General features: G+C 39.0%; 1 protein-coding gene and 1 pseudogene across 2 annotated transcripts; both read right to left on the bottom strand.

Annotated features, from left to right (window-relative positions):
• Nucleotides 1-241: 241 nt before the first annotated feature.
• On the bottom strand, nucleotides 242-2738 carry LOC103336334 (THO complex subunit 7A-like; annotated as a pseudogene). Its single transcript, XR_016128332.1, has 3 exons — nucleotides 2598-2738; nucleotides 814-1532; nucleotides 242-706 (listed from the first exon to the last, which is right to left on the bottom strand). The product of XR_016128332.1 is annotated as a THO complex subunit 7A-like (transcript).
• A 348-nt stretch (nucleotides 2739-3086) lies between these two features.
• Nucleotides 3087-6863, bottom strand: LOC103343544 (TMV resistance protein N-like). Its single transcript, XM_089055576.1, has 5 exons — nucleotides 6087-6863; nucleotides 4834-5941; nucleotides 4439-4714; nucleotides 3424-4309; nucleotides 3087-3302 (listed from the first exon to the last, which is right to left on the bottom strand). Exons 1-5 carry the CDS (start codon nucleotides 6584-6586, stop codon nucleotides 3253-3255), a joined length of 2820 nt encoding a protein of 939 aa, XP_088911702.1. The 5' UTR covers nucleotides 6587-6863; the 3' UTR covers nucleotides 3087-3252.
• Between the last annotated feature and the right edge of the window lie 14234 nt (nucleotides 6864-21097).

The following is a 21097-nucleotide window of genomic DNA, read 5'->3' as shown; positions in this document are numbered from 1 at the left end:
GGGTGATTGGAAAAACAAAAACAAAAACAAAAAACCCTTAGCATTTTGATAGCATATGCAACAACAAATATATATTTGTTTTACGTTCAAAAAACTAGAATCAAATATTCAAAACATTGTGATGCATCAATGTTGCATCCTAAGGTACTTTCGAAAGCATTTTCTCCACTTGAGTAAAGCCACAGTAGCCATTGTACACGGAAAAGGAAAAGCACACGAGTTTATTTGACACTACCCAAAATAAGTATGCATTTCCAACTTCTCCATATTTATCTGAATGCAAACTGTAATATTACACTCAAATGCAATGTACGCAGGCATCATTACGTTTAGACAATTAAGAATTTCAATTGCAAATGATCCAGAAAGAAGTTCTGGCAAAGTTCTACCCATCATGTGAACTTGGTGAAGCAGTATGCAAGAAAATCTACAAGTTGCACAAAATTAAGAATTTCAAAATATCGCTGACATATTCCAACTGTAGAGCAACACTCTACATTCCTGTTTCTGTAAATCAAGAGAGATCATGCATAGATAGAAACCCATTCATGAAAAACCAACTGCAAAACCAAGAGATGCATTGTATACTCTAATCAACATGCACGGGTTCCGAGCCTCCACTTGCATCCTCCATTCCGTGTTTGTGCTCATTCTCCTCAATCAAACTCTTCTGCTCTTCCTCTATGGTGTTCTGCAACTTATCCACCTGCAAAAACATCAAATACAACCAAATTAAATCTAATTTCAAATGGGTTCTACTGCTTAACGCAGGCAACATAATCGAAAATTGGGGAATTTAACAGAGCTGCATACCACACGCAAGAGCAGAGCAAAATGCTTCTTTCGGAGCTCCAGCATCCTTGAACTTGCCGTGTTCTCGGCGTCCAAAGCGGCAATCTCTTTCTCCAAATCGGATATGATTTTGAGCGTTTCGGACCGAGGCGGTTGCGTAGCTATCATTTTCCTGATCGCCTCACACTCCTCCTTATGCCTTCTTTCGGTTTTACTCTCCTCAAGCTGCTTCTTCAGCAATGCAATGTCAGTCTGCGCTTGCACTATCTGCCGATTTATCTCCTCCCTCAACTCGTCGAAATTGTGCTTCTCTCTGAGATTCGCATCCACAACCGCTTTGCTCTTGAGGAACGGAATCTCGAAGGTGCTGAGCTCTTGGAGGAAAGCTTTGGCCTGCTTGTCGCAGTCGCCATAGTTGTCCTCGTTCTTGTCGAGCTCGACGAACAGGGATGTGAACTTCTTCTGGAGCTTCTTCAATGGGTTCGCCTCTTGTGGTTGTGGTTCGAGTGAGAAGTCTGTGCTTGATGATTACGTCATCTTCGAGCAGCCCGAACGCGTAGTTCGCCGCCACGGCCTCTCCCCGGCCAGAAACCTTTCTTCCTTTTACCAGCATCGAAACAAACGTGGTTTCGGATAAATTCGATTTGCAATTCGCCGTCAAACCCTAATTCGAATCCTCAGAAACACAAATCCTAATTCTGTTTGTGGGATCCAACGGTGAAGGATGACGTTTGTTGTGTCTGCACAAGGTTTATCGAACAGTAGTGTGTTAGTGCGTTTCAAAGGAAAACACTTCTAAAACTACACCGGATCCAGAATTTTAAGACTTATGAAAATAAATTAAATTAAATTAAGACCAATAAATAAATAAATAACTGAAACAAATAATAAGGCCCTTCAATTGGAGAAAAACTTCTGTCACAGGGATGCCACTGTTAGCAAACCACGTAAGTATTCTAAGCCAATAAAATGTCAACAGCTGGCAACTAATTTTAGTTCCAATTTTAAATAGTAAAAAAAAATTTGGACTCATTTTCTCTTCTCTCTTTTCAGAAATATTTTTACTGACCACTTTAACCCAAAGTGTACCATCACCATCCTTCTCAACACTTGATATATGTCTATTAACATAACCATAATTAACTTTATGCTTTGTATTTATAGAACCATGATTATGTCAAGTTCATAATTTCTTTTAAAAAATGTGTACAAATAAGGTTGGTTGATGATATTAAGCTCAAATTTATGACACCATTAGTTTGGAACCAAAATTAAATTTGAGAAACTATTTTTGAATTTCATTAAATCACTACTTGGATGAACGTAACATTTGATGAGTCCAAACCACACCCCTGCACCCTAATTTAAAAGAAAATTTATGCTTGGAGATGCCTAACTCTTTCCTTGGTTTATAAGTGTACTTCTTGTTGCCTTGCCCTGCATATACACATTAGAGCGAAAAATATATGCCTAACCCTTCAGCTCAAATTCTTTGAAATGATTTTTCTGTTTACTGGAATTACTGCACAGGTCATTTCGGAGTTCATTGACTTGTCCGCGCACCAGTTAATGTCAATCTCTCAAATGGGGCTTCACTAATTAACTCTGAATTTATACAGTGGAATTTAGCAAGAAAGAAACAATTTAAGCATAAATAAATGTTCCCAACCATAAATGCTTCAGTTGGTAAAATGCGCCGGTTAGGCTTCCGGATGACGGAACTCTCCTCCCCTCCCCCAACCAAATTTGGATCTGATTATAAGAATGATAATTATATAATAATGGGAAGGGTTAGCAATACCAACCTTTCAATTCTTCCTTTGAGGCTCTGGACAGTCAGTCTTCTTTCATTCTTGTGCAGAGTGATTCTTTGCCAAGGGTACCAATACCGCTTGGTCCTGTCTCATTACAGTACTGTTCCTTGTCTAATTTGTCAAAATCACAATCTGTAACGTCCTGATAAAAAGAATTATTTCTGTTGGAATATTGTTTCATTGTTCGGTTGAGCTCTTCCGCGTCTTGTTCGTATAGTGCGCGGACTCCACACTTCTTTACCTTCACCCACGTCTCCTCTCCTGGATAAGATCTTGCGTTGAAATGAAACCGAATCTTATGATCCTGGCATTTCTCCCTCCAATAGGTCCCAGGTCTCCCGCTTGGTTCCAAAAAGAAATGATTGCCTAGACAGGAGGATCAACCAAAGGTGATCGGACGCTACATCGTCTATGGTAATACGATAAACTGGGCCCGCAAGGGTTTTTAAATCATAAAGGCAACGAGAATCGATTAAATCATAAAGGCAACAAAAATCGATTTTATTAGGTTTCATAGCTGAAATTTCTTGGGCAGGTGCCAAATAGAGCACAACAAGCAAACCCCACCCACTTGCTATTAGAATCTGAAGGTAGTGTCTCAATTACTGAGTTTCCCACACTTTGATTATGGAACCACTCAGGAATTTCACTTCCAGGAATTACAATACCGAAGAAGCTCAAAGAACGAGGAATTTCCTGCACCAAAGGAAGGATATAAATAGTACTACACAACTAAAGAGGGAAGGAGGGAAAGAGGGAGAAGGAGAAGTACCTGAAAGAATTTCTTCAGCCATTAAAAATATTATGGAACTGGAACCTTGATGGTCAATCAAACTGAAGCAATTGAGAGAACTAATCCAACGGCAACTTGCACAAAAAAGCGGTGATAGATCTGGGAATATTTTCAAGGAAGTACAATTATCAGTGTTTACAGAAAAATCCCATGGTCTGTTGTTTGATGGAAGGCTTGGCAATATTTGAAGCCTTTTGCAATTCTTCAGTGTGAAGATCCTAAGCTTAGAAAGCCCACTGATGCTTTCAGGAAGGCTAACAAAATGGTTTCCACCAAGATTTAATCTTTCTAAAGAGGACAATAAACCAATATCTTCAGGTATTGCTCCTTCACAAAGATTGCAGTCATTCAGATTTAGACACTTCAAAAAGCGTAAATCTTTTAAGGAAGCTAACACCAGACTCAAAGGGTGTGGATTCTTTCCGGGAAGTAAGCCAAAACTGAAGAAAGAATGCCATGATCTAGGCAGTTCGATATTTTTCACTGGAACCAGGGCGGATGACGCATCTCTCATAGAAATTCCACTCATATCAATCTCCTTCAAACTCGGGATCAAAGGTATCATTGATGAAGGCATTTGCTCAACAGCAGTGAAGCTTAAAGAAAGCTTCGAAAAATTCTTCATTTCTCCCACAAATTCTGGAATCTTTTTCACTTTTGAGCACCCAGAAAGATCAAATGTTTCAAGAGATTCCAGTTCAACTTCACCTGGGAGACTCTTAATGCTTTTACAGTATTTAAAATTCAAAACTCTTAGTCTTTTGAGAGAGGCAATGGATGGATGAATCTTGACAATATTAATACAACCTTCAAAAACCAGCCTCTCAAGATTCTGAGTACCTGTGAAATCTGGGGTCCTTGTCAAGTTCTCGGAGTAACTAAGATCAATAGATTTCAACTTCACCATGTACTGTACAAAACATGAAAATGGTAGATTAATTAACTTCCAAGAACTCAGACCCAAAAATAATAATAATAACTTCCAAGAACCTTACAAAATTTATTGAAACTGAAAAGAACTAGCACTACAAAGGTCTACCTTTATTCCATTCCAAAGGTGATCAATTTTGCTATGCTGCAGACTAAGTTGAGCAAGTTCATTAGGTTGAAAACTTGGTGGCAGACATTTGGAGGGATACCAACTCCACTCCAGAAACCTTAAGGAATTGGGAAGATACTTTGGGCCCAAAGAAAGGCGCAAATTATTAATCTTGAGCAACTTTAGTTTACACATCTTAGTGAATGCTTCAGGATTCCAGTGTGCCGCTTCAAATTCACGCAAGCATAGGACTATGCCTTCAATGGCTTCCGTTCCCTTGTAAATAGGAATAAAAGAAAAGTTAGTGTCATAATCAAGTCTCTCTTATCGTTATTAATGGAATTATAGTATGTTATCCAAGGCTTTGGTATTTTATTTTTTGTGCAACTTCTTACCGTATTGTTCGTGAGTACATGAATGATGTCACTGTGAAGCCACAAGCGACTGCGACCACCTGGCTCGTCAAAAGACTGTTGACGAACAATCTCCCATGCCATTTCTTGTATCAAATCATGAATGGACAGACGCGTGTTTGAAATAGACAAGAGAGATTTCTCAATAAGAACATGTATCACAATTCGAGTGCCAACAAAACCACAACTGTGTAGTATTTCAATCACTTCTTCCTTGTCATAAAACTTATGGAAACATGCAACATCAAGAAAAATTTTCTGCTGCATCTCCTCTAGTCCATCATAGCTTATTTTCAAAATTTGAAAAATTTTTCTGTCAGGAGCTTGCTTCAGTTTATCTAGTGCACTCTTCCATTCATCTCGACTTCTTTTATACAAAAAAGACCCCAAAGTTTTAAGAGCTAATGGAAGACCTCCTGCGTAGTTTATGAAATTTTTAGACAGTTCTAGATAATCTTCTTCGAGGTCATCTTTTCTGAAGGCCTTCCTACTAAAGAGATAAAGAGCTTCGTCTTGGGTTAATCCCCTGACCTTATATACTTTCTCTATCCCATGTTCGACTAACAAGCGTTCATTTCTAGTTGTAATGATGATTCTACTTCCCAAACCAAAGCAGTCTTTTTCTCTTATCAACATTTCCAGTTGGTCTGATTGATCTACATCATCAAGAACGAGAAGAACCTTTTTATTACAAAGACACCTCTTTATCATAGTAAATCCACTATGAGCATCATAAACTTGTATATTTTTTTCCCTCAAGATATTGGAAAGAAGCTGTTTCTGTAAAGGAACTGGACCATGTGTTGCACAAACCTCTCTGACATTTGCAAGAAAGCTGCTACCTTCAAAATTATGAGAAATTGTCTCATAAACTAATCTAGCAAGGGTTGTCTTACCCATTCCGCCCATCCCCCATATCCCAACAAAGCGCACATCATTTGCGTTTGTATCTAAATGGAGATCTATTTCCTTTAGTTTAATATCAAGTCCGACCAATATCTCTGACTCTGAGGAATCTAACAATGAAAATGTGGGATGCACTTTATCCCACACTGCATCAACAATATTTTTGATAAGCTCTGTATCATACCTAGAAACAGAAGAAGAAAAAATCATCAGATGAATATGTGTCAGTTGTTGAATATGTCATAAATAAAGTGCATGACAAATTCTGAAACGCGATATTTTTTAGTCAAGGCTTATTAGCTATGTGTCAGTTGTTGCTTCATGCTTACCTATAATCCTTTGAATTCCACCCAGCGAGATTAGCAACTTTTTTAAAAGCATTTCTCCACTCAAGCACCCCCTCTCTGTCTTCCCCACAATTCCTTTCATGGTTAACGAGGGCTGTCCCAAAACTCCCCCGTTGATGCCGTACATCAGAGGGATCCACATCATAAAAGATTGGGAAAATTCTCTCCTTCTCTTTCATGGACTGAACAATATGGGTTAGTTCACGCAAACACCAACTTGAAGAAGCATAGTTTGTTGAAAGAACTATGATTGCAAACCTTGATTGTTCAATCGCGGTGAGGAGCTCCGGATTGATATCTGTCCCTCTTTGAAGATCTGGATCATCCCTGAAAGTTCTAATTCCTCGCCAGTCCAACTGTTTGTATAAATAGTTTGTAAAACCCCTGCGAGTGTCTTCACCCCTGAAACTCAAAAACACTTCGTATTTCCATGGACAAACTGAAGTAGCTGAAGTGAAGGCCCTTTGGCTGCTCAATGCCATTGGAAAGTGGTTCCAAGAAATCTTCTCTCAGCACCGGATCGCGGAACTAGAATGATTAGAAAGATGGTAGTTCAATGGCACCAATTGAAATATGGAAAAGAAAAATCAACACAGAGAGAGGTTTCAGGGAGGCAACGACAAAGACTTCAGCAATGTTTCATCATGGTGAGTTGCGAGGAAAAGATGCCCTTGTCATTAACTAATGCAAAAGAAGATGATAATTAGAGAAGAAGACAGAGGAAGTAGTTGGAGTTGGAGAAAATGGTGCCATGACATTCTTTTGTTAATTTGAAAGGCTGATGACTTGATAAGTTCGATTAATTTTTGTGTTAGTGTCGTTTAGCATATTGATTTAAATAATTTTAAATTTCCTTAATCACAACTCACCGTCCTTAAATAAATAATATGTTAAACTCAAGGTGTAGGGGAAGTATACATCAGAGAAGACTTTGTTAAGATTAAAGTCTAGCACTAGCATACAACTTTAATTCCTTTCTCATATCCTGTTTTCATTGGTTTGTTCAATGCTTGGAGAGTTGGGATGATAATAGAAATTTGCAGCCTCTCTTTTCTGATGATAATAGAAATATTTCATATGAATACAATGTTAAGTGACTTCTAGCTGTGTAGGATGACTCCCACCAACAGTTTATAACTTTTTTCCTCATTTAATATTATTTTCTATTAGTATTTTTGTAATGGGACGTAATGGGAAATCGCCAATTCGAATATTACTAGCATGAAGGCAGGAATGGGAAAAAACTTAACAGGGTTAAGGATGACTCCCTTGATTCACCTCATTGTTATTCCTACCTCCACACTATTTAAACTTACCAAGTTTCTAAATCCATGATCTTTATTTTGGATATGATTAAGACCAAAAAAATTTATTTTTATTTTGGGTGGTTTCAAACTATTCATTGAATTACTAATTTACCCTAATATAAAATGACCAAAGAGGATATATTGAATTGTAAAACAAATGTAATTTTAATAAGTACACTTTACTCAATTAATTTTAGGGTTCATTTAACAACACTCTTTTTTTCATTTCTATGTTTTTCATTTTCTAATTTTTTAAAAGACTTTTTTTTCTCTTTACAAATCCACAACAACCTTCGTTTGGGGTCTTCTGGTAAAGGAGTTAAAAAGAGCCTTCAGAACAAGACGCAAATTATGAGCTTTGCCCAACTGGGTGTGATTAACATTCGTCAATCCCCTTTTGGGTCAAATAAACTTGGAGTTTTTGCACTTTGTTTTCAATATTTTGACTTTGAAATTGCGTACAGTTCATGTCCTCCTCCGTTCTTCGTTTATTTCTTCCCATGTGTATATTTTTTTGGGAATTTCCTTTTAACACGTGAATGATCCTATATCTAAGTGATATTGAAATATTTTCTTCCTATTTTCCTTGGGATCTTTTACTGCCTCTGCCAGATTCTGCTTTGGATCATCTCATTTAAATCCATTGGTTGAGAATAAGTCTTAAGAAGAAAAAAACCAAATATGCAAATTATATCTATGTGGGTGTGTGTGTGTATATATATATATATTAAGGACAATCATTATATCATTTTGTCTTTTATTTTATTTTATATTAATATAATTTCTTTCAAAAAGTGTACAAATAAGGTTGGTTGATAATATTAAGCTCAAGTTCACGAAACTTTAGTTTGGAAGCAAAATTGAATTTGGGACACTAAGTCTCCCTTTACGCTAGGCCAGACACATTACTCCCTCCATCCAAGGTTTTGGGTTGAATTCCCCCCCTCTCCATATCGCTATATCAGAAAATAAAAAAAATAAAACTTTAAACATAATTTCTTTTTCAAAATGTGTACAAATAAGGTTGGTTGATGATATTAAGCTCAAGTTCATGACACCATTAGTTTGGAAGCATAAATTAATTTGAGACACTATTTTTGAATTTCATTAAGTCACTACTTGGGTGAACGTAACACTTAATGAGTCTAAATTACTCGAAGAGACAACACGGGCCAACAAGTGGTATATAGTCCAATATACTATTGTCTCCCTAGGGTAGTTATGACAGGACCCGCCCCTTGAATTTCCCGGAACCCGAGACGAACCTGGGGAGACCCGGCATCACATCCACGCCGGGTTCACTCCTTAAACTATGTCCTCTTTTACCGAAAAGATTTAGGGCACGAGACTTTCTGCGAAATTTCGCAGAGTCTCCCCTGTAAATTTAACATTTCCCAAACTTTCCACCTGCATAAAACACATTTTATAACTCAACCGGCAGCACGCACAATATAATCTCATGCAATTTACACAAATGGCCTCCGGCCTTCAAACGATTCTAGCAGAACTTCCCACCATGTTTTTAAAATAACTTAATGCATCAAACATGCATATAAATTCAAAATCTATTTATGCACACCTTCACTCACTCAGTCCACAGGACAAGCCTCAATTCAACCAAGTTTAAGGACCAACAACGAAGTCCGAACCAATCTCAATAAGACCACCTAAGTAGGGTCTAATCTGTGGCTGCACCTAGTAACTTCAGGCTGCCTACGCCCTACTAAGGGATCAAGCCACACGTAGCTCTTTCGTATCGATCCTGACTCCTAATATCAAATAAACCATTACCGCCATACAATTTCATACATTCTAGGATTTATCCATCACAACACACCAAACACAATCATATCTCCTCATACGCGGGATGCGCCGCCACGAGTCACAACACGCTGGCTAATCCAAAGACGCGTGCGACTCAACACTTGGCCTGCTACATTCTCACCAGCCCTCACACAATCATATCTCCTCATACGCCGGGACGCACCCGCCACGATGGGGTCCAATACACCGCTAATCCAAAGACGCGTGCGACCTTAACACCGGGCTGACTACATTCTCACCACCCTCACACAATCATATCTCCTCATACGCCGGACGCACCCGCCACGATTGGGTCATCAACACGCCGGCTAATCCAAAGACGCGTGCGACTCAACACCGGGCTCGCTACATTCTCACCACTCACACAATCATATCTCCTCATACGCCAGACGCACCCGCCACGATGGGGTCCAACACGCCGCTAATCCAAAGACGATGCGACTCAACACGGGCCTGGCTACATTCTCACCAGCCCACACACAATCACATCTCCTCATACGCCGGACGTACCGACCACGTATGGTGTCCCAACACACCGCTAATTCAAAGATGCGCGACCTCAACACCGGGCTCGCTACATTCTCACCAGCCCGCACACAATCACATCTTCCTCATACGCCGGACGCACCCGCCATGTATGGGGTCTGTCAACACGCGCTAATCCAAAGACGCTGCGGCGACTCAACACCGGTCCGCTACATTCTCACCACCATCGTGATCGTTCACTTTGGGCCCGCTACATTCTCACCACCATCATATCGTTTCACTTTGGGTCCGCTACATTCTCACCAAACCACACGGGTTTAAAAGCCTCAACATAATCACAATATGTGGGGGGGGACGTGGGGTAGTGCGTATAGCACTGTAAACTAACATTCTATACTCTTTAATACCTTCGTATACATACATAATTACATTAATCACATAAAATCCTTTGTTTCGTAAAACTCAACCCTAGTATAGCATATGATAATTCCGCAATTTAAACTATATAATAATATCCTAAATTCGCATATAAACCATTTAACTCAACAACGCTCAAGACTTATCACTAAGGTCATTCTAACCCTCCTAGGATGGTAGAACCACAACGAAAGTCTAGCGGTCAACCCAGGGTCAAACTACCCAAACTTGTTCAAACAGGCCCGCGGGGCCCACGACCTCCAAATTATGATCCGAAAGTTCCTATAGGTTCTACAAGGTCTAGGACACACGTCCTGCAAGTTTGGTCCAGATCGGACGGTCGGATCGCTCACGATCGCACGATCGGACGGTCACTAAAACCCTAACCCTAGGGTTGGCATTTCCGGAGTATCCGGGACTCCATTTTACAATTCGTCGAATCCTACACGATCCTGGTAATACCTAGATCAACATATTATAGCTTCAGGACCATCCAAAGGCCCAAACCTAGCGAACCCGGAAAATACGCGATATGCGATATCCGTTCGGAACTCTAACGGTATCCAAAATGAGATCCGAGCACACCTACGCGCTCGTGACATCGAGAGGATCGCAGTGGGACAAAGATGCCCTCAACTACAGTGCCCACGCGCCGGCAGCTGCGGTGTCCAAAGCGATATCGCATCGCCGGAAAACTTCCAAATCGAGAGCCAAGACTCCTACCCTAGGTAATACACCTAATTTGGAGTCACTTTTGTTCTTGGGCATACCCCAAAAATTGACCGGAAGTGGCCGGAATCTCCCCCAAAATCCGCCAAACTCAATTCGTAAATCGAGTTGCCTACGCTACAAATTGATCAATTCCTACCCAAAAGGCAGCTAGAGCTCGGAAAATAGGTGAGAAACCATACCTCACTTGCCGGAATCGGTGGCCGGACGATGGAGAACGAAACCGCGGTTTCTGTCAAAACAGGAGCTTTTCTCCTTCTTTTCCGGCGAAATCACGACGGCTGGCGGTGGGGCCTGGCTGGGGTAGGAAGAGGACGGCGGCCCGGTCATTTTGGTACCGCCCCGTCGACTTTGGTGGCGGACGAGAGCACGGCCGCCAAAGCGTGGCATTGTTTGACCATCGAGAACCCGAGGAGAGAGAGGAAGACGCGGGAGAGAGAGAGAGAGAGAGAGAGAGAGAGAGAGAGAGAGACGGGGGCAGTTCCGTCTTTTAACCAAAACACATTTCAAAATATTTACGATTTTGCCACTGGTGATGTTTTGCCCAGTAACTTCTTCATTACAGCTCCGATTTAAGCCCACTACGTCTCTACGGACTCATCTCGCCGTGCTCTACGCAATGGTACAACCGAATTCCCAAATTCCTTTTGGATAAGAAAATGACTAAAATACCCCTATCCCACGGGTAAATTCTTAATTTCACTCAAATTAATTAAAACATGGGATAAATTTGGGGTCGGGGTGTTACAAGTTTTTTTTTTTTCCTTCTGACAAAGCAATATTGTAAATTACTCTAATGTATATAAAGGGAGATCAAACTCAAAGTACAATACGGCAGACAATGCCTTGGCCAACTGGCTAACCCACATATGCTCCTTCTTAGAGTAGTTAAGTTGGCCAAAGGAGTATATCTTCAACCAATTTACGAATTAAGCAAAAGTAACACATGATTAGCCTAAGTACAATGGTATATAGACTATTGAAGTGGCTTATACAACTCAGTATATGTTTCCTCCTAGCTAGTTTGCACAAAGAACATTTTGTAACCCTATAAGCATTAGCTCATACTTACAAAACTATGAATTTTAGAAGATGCGATGCAATTGAAGGCAAAATGCATTACTAACATAATCAAACCATCTATTTATATAATAATGTACTATTTTATGTTACTCCTTTTAGTACAGCCACACCCTTGCATCTTGACACTTAAACAAGACTCACAGAGACTGGATAACTCCTATGTAGAAAAAGAGATCTTTGAATCTTTGAGCATTTGAGTCAAAATGGCATTAGAAACATGTTCCAATCGAAGATACGCAGTGAAGATTTAACTTGTTGTCCAAGTAAAGCCTTCGGAGTAAAGGAATCTGACGGAGATTGCTTGGCAGATTGTGGTATAGGATATTGTTAGACCAAGTCCAAGTCACGAGCAGATTGTTATTGATAAGTCAGTTGTGGATTTGAATTTGAATAGTTGATATGTTGATAATGCTATTTTGTAATTGAGCTGATCCCTTGTTTATTGGAACAACTTGTAAGAATATTTCATAAATATTCTGTGTGGCCCACATGAAGTGACCTATGTGGTAAATAAATTGTTTAACTAGTTTAATAAATATTATTCAGAATAATTATATTGGTCAAATAAAGAGAAGTAGTTTCCTATTTTATTACTGTGATGGGTGGTAATTGATTATGGCTTTACTAGGAAACGGGTCCTCTCTCTGCCTATAATAGTGCACATACCCATCTTATGTGTATACGGATGAAGACACGTATTAGGGTTTTCTAAATGTGCAAAAGGCTAGAGAGAGAAATCTATTTCCTCCACACTGACGGCTCGCCTACGGATCGCTCAAGGCAAATATCTTAATATGGTAGAAGACTAATCATTCAAGGTATGTATGTAATTTAAGTCTAATTGAATTTCCGCCTAATGTTATTGTGAAAATCATGAAGTTCAAGATCTTGGGTCATGGATTGGGTTCTTATGGTTTTACCCAATATTAAGTTTACACAGCTCTTGTATTTTGAATTGTAAGTTATCAATACAGTAATATAAATACGTGCTTACACCAGAGTTACTAGGGTGGCCTTTTCTCCCATTGTCAATTAAATAATGTTTTGCAATGTCCAACAACTTCTTCCAGTTTACTTTCTGTTCATCAATTTACTCAAGATAACAATTGCTACTTTCTCATTTATCCTGATTTCTTTCTGATAAAGGACCTCAAAACCCAGAGGACGCTTTTTCGAGGGAGATGTGAGAATGGGCTGTATCCGCTATGCTCTAGTTCACCTTTATCATTTCAAGCTTTGGCGGCCTCCATTGGCATCCGTGTTTCTGCTCAAACTTGGCATTCACGCTTGGGGCATCCTGCAGTACCAATAATCAAGTTTTTAATTTCAAATAAGAAAGTACCTTCTTGTGGGTCTTCTTGGTTTGCTTTTTGTCATTCCTGTCCGTTAGCAAAAAGTTCTAAATTACCATTTCATACTTCATCGTCTCAGTCTTAATTTCCTTTGCAACTTGTACACTCTGATGTATGGAGTTTTCCCATTAGTTCAATCAATGGATTTCAATATTATCTTCTGTTTGTTGATGATTTTTCACGATACACATGGCTTTATCCAATGAAAAATAAATATGAGGTTCATGGTATTTTTATTCAGTTTAAAACGTATGCTGAAAATTTGCTTTCTTGCAAAATCAAGTCTTTGTAGTGTGATGAAGGAGGGGAATACACTAAAACAGCTTTAAAACAGTTCTTAGCTTCTCATGGCATTCATCAACGCTTTTCATGTCCTAAGCATCCGGAACAGAATGGGTTAACAGAGCGAAAACACCGTCATCTAGTTGATTATGGGTTAATTCTTTTAACTCACTCACATATGCCTTTAAAATATTGGCTAGAGGCTTTTAAAACTTCTGTTTATCTCATCAATCGTTTGCCAACACGAGTCTTAGAACAAAAATCTCCTTATGAGAAGTTATTTCAGACCTCTCCGAATTATGATTTCATTCGAGTTTTTGGGTGTATTTGTTTTCCTCTTATGCGTCCATATAACAAAAACAAACTTGAACCTCGCTCTAAGTCTTGTGTGTTCATGGGATATTCATTAAATCATCTTGGTTATCAATGTTTGGACCTCAGTACAGGACGCACTTACATCTCAAGGCATGTGTTGTTTGATGAAGAGACTTTTCCATTCAAAATTCTCACATCTACTCGGCAGAGCAGTCCTTCAGACCCAGGTGACTCTTCTTCATCTCTCAGTTTTGAATTTTCTGTTTTATCTAATCCCAAAGTTCCAGGACCAAATCCTACTTTGCAGCCTCATATAAGCCCAAATAGTGCGCTCATTCCGTTAACAGCCACAACTTCCAATTTGCAGCCCACTTCTCAACTTCACAACTTAGCAATACCTCATCTACCCACATCAAACACGCCTCCTACACCAGAAGCTGTCACCGTCTTAAATACCTCTACTCCAAACACTATTGTGCAATCCCTTGCTCCCATCATTGAACCACACCCAGTCTCAATTTCTCCTTCAGCAGTTCTAAGTTCTATTGATGCAAGCAATTCCGAAGACACTCTACCAAAGGCGCATGGTTACTCGCTCACAGATGGCCATCTAAAACCGAATCCCAAAGATGCGTTTAATTCAGTGGTTGATGTCTCAGAGGTTGAACCCACATGTTTTAGCAAAGCAGTGAAACAACAAGCATGGCGTCAAGTCATGGCTACAGAATTTAGTGCCCTTCAGCGTTGCAGAACTTGGGTATTGGTTCCAGCTGCTTCTCACATGAATATCTTACCCAATAAATGGGTGTACAAGATAAAGAGGAAATCTGATGGTTCGATTAAGAGGTTTAAAGCTCGTTTGGTCCCTAATGGGTTCCATCAGCAAGAGGGTCTCGATTATACAGAGACTTTTAGTCCTATGGTAAAGAATACAACCATTCGGATGGTTCTGAGTCTGGCAATTTTGAATAAGTGGTCGGTACGACAATTAGATGTACAAAATGCTTTTCTTCATGGTTTTTTAAATGAAGATGTTTTCATGAGACAGTCGCAGTGATTTGTTGATCCTCAATATTAGAATCATGTTTGCAGATTGTAGAGGTCTCTGTACGGACTTAAACAAGCTCCAAGAGCTTGGTTTCAGAGGTTTAGTGACTACTTGCTTGTTCTTCGCTTTCAATAGTCTAAATGTGATTATTCTCTATTAATATATAATCATGATGGTGTTTATTTGGTGCTGCTAATCTACGTTGGCGATATTTTGTTAACTGGAAATAGTTTACCTCAGATTATGAACTTAATTCAGACTTTGGGTAAGCTATTCTCCATGAAGGACCTTGGGCCCCTCAATTACTTTTTGGGGATTGCAGTCACTTATAAGGGTGATTGTGTTCACCTGACACAAGCTAAGTATGCAACTGATCTATTGGCATGCACTGGATTTACAGATTGTAAGCCTTTGTCCACTCCATGTGCTTCGGGTCAAAAGTTGAGTATGTATTCTGGTGAACCTCTTTGTGATCCTACTGAGTACATGCAAGTTGTTGGTGCTTTGCAGTATTTAACGATTACCCGGCCTGATCTTTCCTACTCTGTAAATCAAGTATGCCAATTTATGCATTCTCCAACCACAACTCACTGGCAAGCGGTAAAACGCATTCCGGTCCGAACGTTGTTCATAATAATAGTAACAAGATCAGGATCTATAATGGGGCTTCCTGCGAGTGCAAGATTATCTGCAATCGAGTTGATTTTGTCCAGGTAATCTGAAACGGACAAGTCACCTTTGGTGGTGCGAAGAAGCTCATTACACAGATGAAGGATGCGGTTGTAAGAGGTGGATGCATAGTGAAGTTCCAGGGATAACCAGGATTGACGAGATGTGGGAGACAATGCCATAGTAGACAACACAGACGGAGTGAGTGAGTTGTTTATCCAACTCAATATTGTCTAGTCTTGCTGGACCCAAGAGAGATAAGAAGGGTTGACGACACTTTGGGCACTACTAGGAAGAAACTTAGGAGGACAAAGGATTGGGCCATCAACGTAGCCAAAAAGATCACGACCACGAAGAATTGGAGAAATTGGAGCCAACCACAGTGGGTAGTTGGAGCGGGTCAATTTGATGGTAATGATGGTGGAAACAGCATGTGGAGGCTGATGAGGTTGGTTGTTGATGGTGGACGGAGGATTTTGGTCATTGATGTTGTTGGTATTGGGAGGATTTTGGTCATTGGTGTTGGTGGAATTGGGAGGAGTTTGGTTATTGGGAGGAAGGACAGAGCTATCAGAGTTGGCCATGGGAAACGTGGGGAAAAAAAATCGTTAGATAATAAGAGCTCTTGATACCATGAAAGACTTAGAAAATGGGAGAAAATGTCACCCCAGTAACTCTGGTGTAAGCACGTATTTATATTACTCTATTGATAACTTACAATTCAAAATACAAGAGCTGTTCCAATAAACAAAGGATCAGCTCAATTACAAAATAGCATTATCAGCATATCAACTATTCAAATTCAAATCCACAACTGACTTATCAATAACAATCTGCTCGTGACTTGGACTTGGTCTAACAGATATAACCCTCATCTACTCTTTCCTTGGTATATAACTAGTGTACTTGTTTGTTGCCTTGCCCTGCATATACGCATTAGACTCAGTTGTTGTCTTTGCACAACTGAGAAACATATAACAATGCATTATTTGTGAAGTGAATTTCATCCAACTGATATGTAGAACTCGAGGGCAAGCATTATTTGTGACGATTGCTTGAAGGAAAGTTATTCATCTCCAACGCATATGACGTAATTTTTCATCTCTTCAAAAACATGAGAATAGCTAGACTGAAAAAGAAGGAAATCTTAACAATTAGACTCTAAGTATAGATAGGTTTTTTGTTTTTTTGTTTTTTTGTTTTTTTGTTTTTGGCATTGTTTAAGGGAGATTCACTATTATACCCAATATAGGGACCCAAATTATTTATAAATATATATATATTAAATGGACTTTAGAAATACACTCAAAGCCCATTTACAACATAACAAATAGGCTTTGAACTTCCTACGAATTACAAAACTACCATCGATTTCTTAAAATAAGTCCAATCCAAAAACCTTATAAAAAAAAACTCAAAACACTCAATAGGTCATCAAAGTAATTTAACAATAAAAATTAAATTCAATAGGGCCAACTATTATTTTTTGGGATTTTTTTTTAGTTTATTTATAGGAATTAAATGGTGTAGGGTTTATTTATATCATTAGTACTAAAACTGGATATACAACTAAATATCTTTTTTTTTTTTTTTATAATCATTATTGTAGATAAAGCTAGATTTCAACACACTAACGCATTGAAAGGGTTATAAGGGCACTTCCACAGTAAGGGTTTTCGTCTAGGCAAGAGGGAGCCCAAGCCCCATTTCGAGCTCGCAACGCGTAGGTGTGGCCCGGGCAGGAGGTGGGTCCCAACAAACTGGGCAAGCCCAAAGGAAAAATGAGCTCGAGCTCGTGCCTGGGGGCTCTTGACGCCAATCTAACGTCAACGCTGGATTTCAATTTTTTACCTTTGGCGCATATGGTGCATGCGCGAACGGGAATTTTTTTAAACTTCGCTCATTGACGCTAGGCTAGCGTCAGCTTTGATTTCCTTCAATGGCTTGTGCAGAGTTGTCTGATTGTTTTTTGTCTTCCAATCCAATGGCTGTCTTTGATTTTGTTCAAAAAATTTGAAAAAAATGGGAAAAAAAGTACCCCAAAATTCTGAATTTTTTTTTTCTATAAATATCTACCAATATTATTCAATTTTCACACCAAATCTTCATACAAATTCTTCTCCTTTCAATATTATTCACTTTCCACACCAAAGTTTCTACTACAAAATTTCAATTGTGTAAAAATACATATGGCATCTTCCATCGAAGCCGAAGGGTAGTGGACAAACGTTCGAAACGGTCAAAATCTTGGCGACGAGGTAAAAATTTCTAGTTGCCATTTTATTCAATTTAATGTATTTTTTTATTTATATTTTCTAGCATTTTCAATTTCATTCTTTAATAGATTATTCAAGGCAAAACAAAAAAGAAGAAAACCATTACACATGGCTCTTCAAGAGAACACTACCGGTCGTCGGTTCCCATGATGCGTTCCATGTCAGAAGTAATGGCACTATTACGTCCTCCGAAGGAAAATACTCCCACATGTCGTGATCTGGTGGAACCGCCTCTGCCAATGATTGAGTCGCCCTTGTACTCGATTGTGTCAGACCATGAGAACTGAGAATATTTCAATTGTATGATGAGTGAGTAGGTAATTCAATTGTATGATGAGTGAGATGTGAATTTTATAATAAATATGGACATATAGCAACCGAAAATCTTATTTGAAATATGGGATGAGAATTTTATAATAAAAATTGACACATGGCAACCAAAAATCTTATTAGAAAATTTTATCCGAAATATGAGATGAGAATTTTGTAATAAAAATTGACACGTGACAACTGAAAATCTTATCCAAATTAATTGTTTAAGTATAAAAATAAAAATAAGTTAAGGTTGTTTGGGCCTAATTTGGCACACTCAGCCCAATGCTAGAGGCCCAGAAGGATGAGATGAAATTAGACCTAGACAGTTCGGATCCGAATCGTGAACAAAAGCCCAAATCCAAAGGAGGCCCAGCCTAGGATCTGGCTAAGAAAGAAATCAGCCCATGGTCAAACTCAAATTTGGACTTGCCATGATTAAAAAGAAGAAGCCCAAAACAGGAACAGACCCACGTGATTGTTTATGACTTAGAAAAGTCAAAATTTTCAACTAGGGTTAACAAAAGCAGGCAGCCAGGAGGAGACTTCTCTGAATCTCTACCACCAGAAGATCAAAAATCCCTTTATATATATATATTTTTTTTTCTGCTCCTAAGAAAGGCACTATTTTCAAAAGATAAGCAGACTATGCTCTCAAACAGAGATAAGCAGGAGGACAGGGAGTTGTTCAAGTTATAAAATCAAACTGACCATCACGGTTTTCAGCTCTCACAAGGGGCGTTGGGATTAGAAAGGGGTTAGGTTCTCTTTCAAAATACAAGGAAATGATTGCCATAGGAGCTGACTGTTGAAAGCCTATATACCATAATTGATAAAATCCATTTTTCTTTGTATTTAAAATTGAGAGATCTTTCTGAGAATTTTGCCGCCCATTATTAATAGATTTACCCTACTCCAGAAAACATTTCCTATAAATAGAAGAGAAGGTGAACAAAATCAAGACATCATCAAGACACTCAACAAAACAATATATTAAACAGCCAAAACCAGCCAAAGGCCAAAATGATCACTTGATCACCAAGAACCTTCAAACAAACTGGAGTAATCAAAAAACTCTCTCTCCCATTCTCTTAGAATTTCCAAGTTTAGACTTAGAAAAAAAAAGTCATTCAAAACAAGGCTTCCCTCGTTACGAATCTGGTTAAGCAAAAGCCAAAACAAGCAAAGTTTGAGCTTTCACAAATATGAAAACCTCAACAAATTTGTGGAGAGCCTTGATCAAGCAGAGCAGGTACCACAATGCAGTTTCAGCTCAAGAAGTCCTCGAGTCCAGCCACTTCGCCTTGCATTGAAGAAGCCGCAGCTTCGCCCATTCAAACACCTTCCAGTGGCCTGAAATAGATTAAAGATCTGCCAAACTCAAACTTTGGTATCGATTTGCAAAGCTTAGCAATCAAAGTTGTTGAAAGTTTAGTCCAGCCAGACGTACCCAGTCCCGGATCGAAACTTTTATCCGTAGAAATGGAATTCCAGATGTCTTTTGTCTTTCTAAGTGTTGATATGTTTCTCTATGGTTTTGTAAAAGGCGCTCACTAAAACAATCCACTTTATTATCATTAATTCGCCGTAACTACCAACTTTGTACTGAGATAAATTATGAAGTCCTCACCAGTCTGAGGTAGGAAAAGAACTTACTTGGGAGATATTCCTCACCCAAAATCACAATCGCTTGTTTAGAAATCAGTAACTTGGGGCGCAAGTTATCTATTTAAATAAGTCTGCTAGAATTGTTATTACTAGCAGTGGTATGCTCGCACACTAAAGAAAGTTGACTTGTTGACCACTCAATGGTTTTCAAGGCAATATGGAACTTTACCCTTCCATCACATGAATAAACACAAAATGGGTGAACAAAGGTGAATAGTAATTGTCATTTGCCATGGCAATGGGTGGAAACACACCTTGCTTTTGCAAAGGCTGTTACTATTTATGTGAATAGTAACATCCCTAACCCTTTGTCATTGCAAATGGGTCGAAGTGCTCTAACAAATGACTAAAAATTAAAATTAAAATCTTTTTAGAGTTACAGCACACGTCGTTTTGGAGTTGACTGACTTGTCCATGCCCTAGTTAATGTAAATCTCTCAAATAGTGCTTCACTAATTAACCTAATGAATTTATACAGCACATGTGGAAGTTAGCTTAAGAAAGAAACAATTTAAGCATAAATAGATGTCCGCTCCCAGTTAATGTCGTTCCTTTTTCAAGGATGGAGTTGGAAGAGGGAGAATGTCGGGTAAACACCAATGCCCCGATTGGATCTCTGGTTCATGAGAAGACTTGTTAAATTTTTGGACAAAATTGAGAGTTGAATCAGATTGAAAATGGCTAGTGAGCCCTAGGCCCTGGCAACTTGCTTCTTTTGTTCCAATTCGTAGTTTGCGTAGGCGTGCCACTATTGGGGATGAGACCAACCTAATACACTTGGAATATGTGATGTAGAATGCCTTGTTTGATGGGTTTGCGCTTGTTCTAGACCTCTAATCAAGCCATTGTGCTCTAGGGGGTACTGGGCTCAAATGAGTTCTTTTCTATGCCTCAATTAAGAGGACTTCAATATTCTTTCAATCATGCGTCTATGGCTTGGAAAGTACGAACAGTACCTAGCCAATAAAAAATCCAATGTTGTGGTCAATGTTCCCTTGATTGAGTTCAGAAACCTAATTCAGGCCTAAGATAACCTTGGATTAGGTTAGGACTTAGTTAATTCGGCCCAATGGTTTGACTCCGGCCTGAATAAGCCTTTGTTTTTGGCTAAGAAAGCCCTATTCGGACCTAAAAACTCTTATGTTGGGTCTGTCCAGTAATGAACTGTTATATTGCTTTGAAAAGTACAGATTTGAATATAAAGTGCAAGAAGGTAAATGACTGA

The sequence above is a fragment of the Prunus mume genome, linkage group LG6 (genome assembly GCF_029339155.1).
Source record: "Prunus mume cultivar Tortuosa linkage group LG6, ASM2933915v1, whole genome shotgun sequence".
NCBI classification, from domain to species: Eukaryota; Viridiplantae; Streptophyta; class Magnoliopsida; order Rosales; family Rosaceae; genus Prunus; species Prunus mume.
Note: the sequence above shows the minus strand (reverse complement) of the source record. Positions and strands in the feature narration are given on the sequence as shown.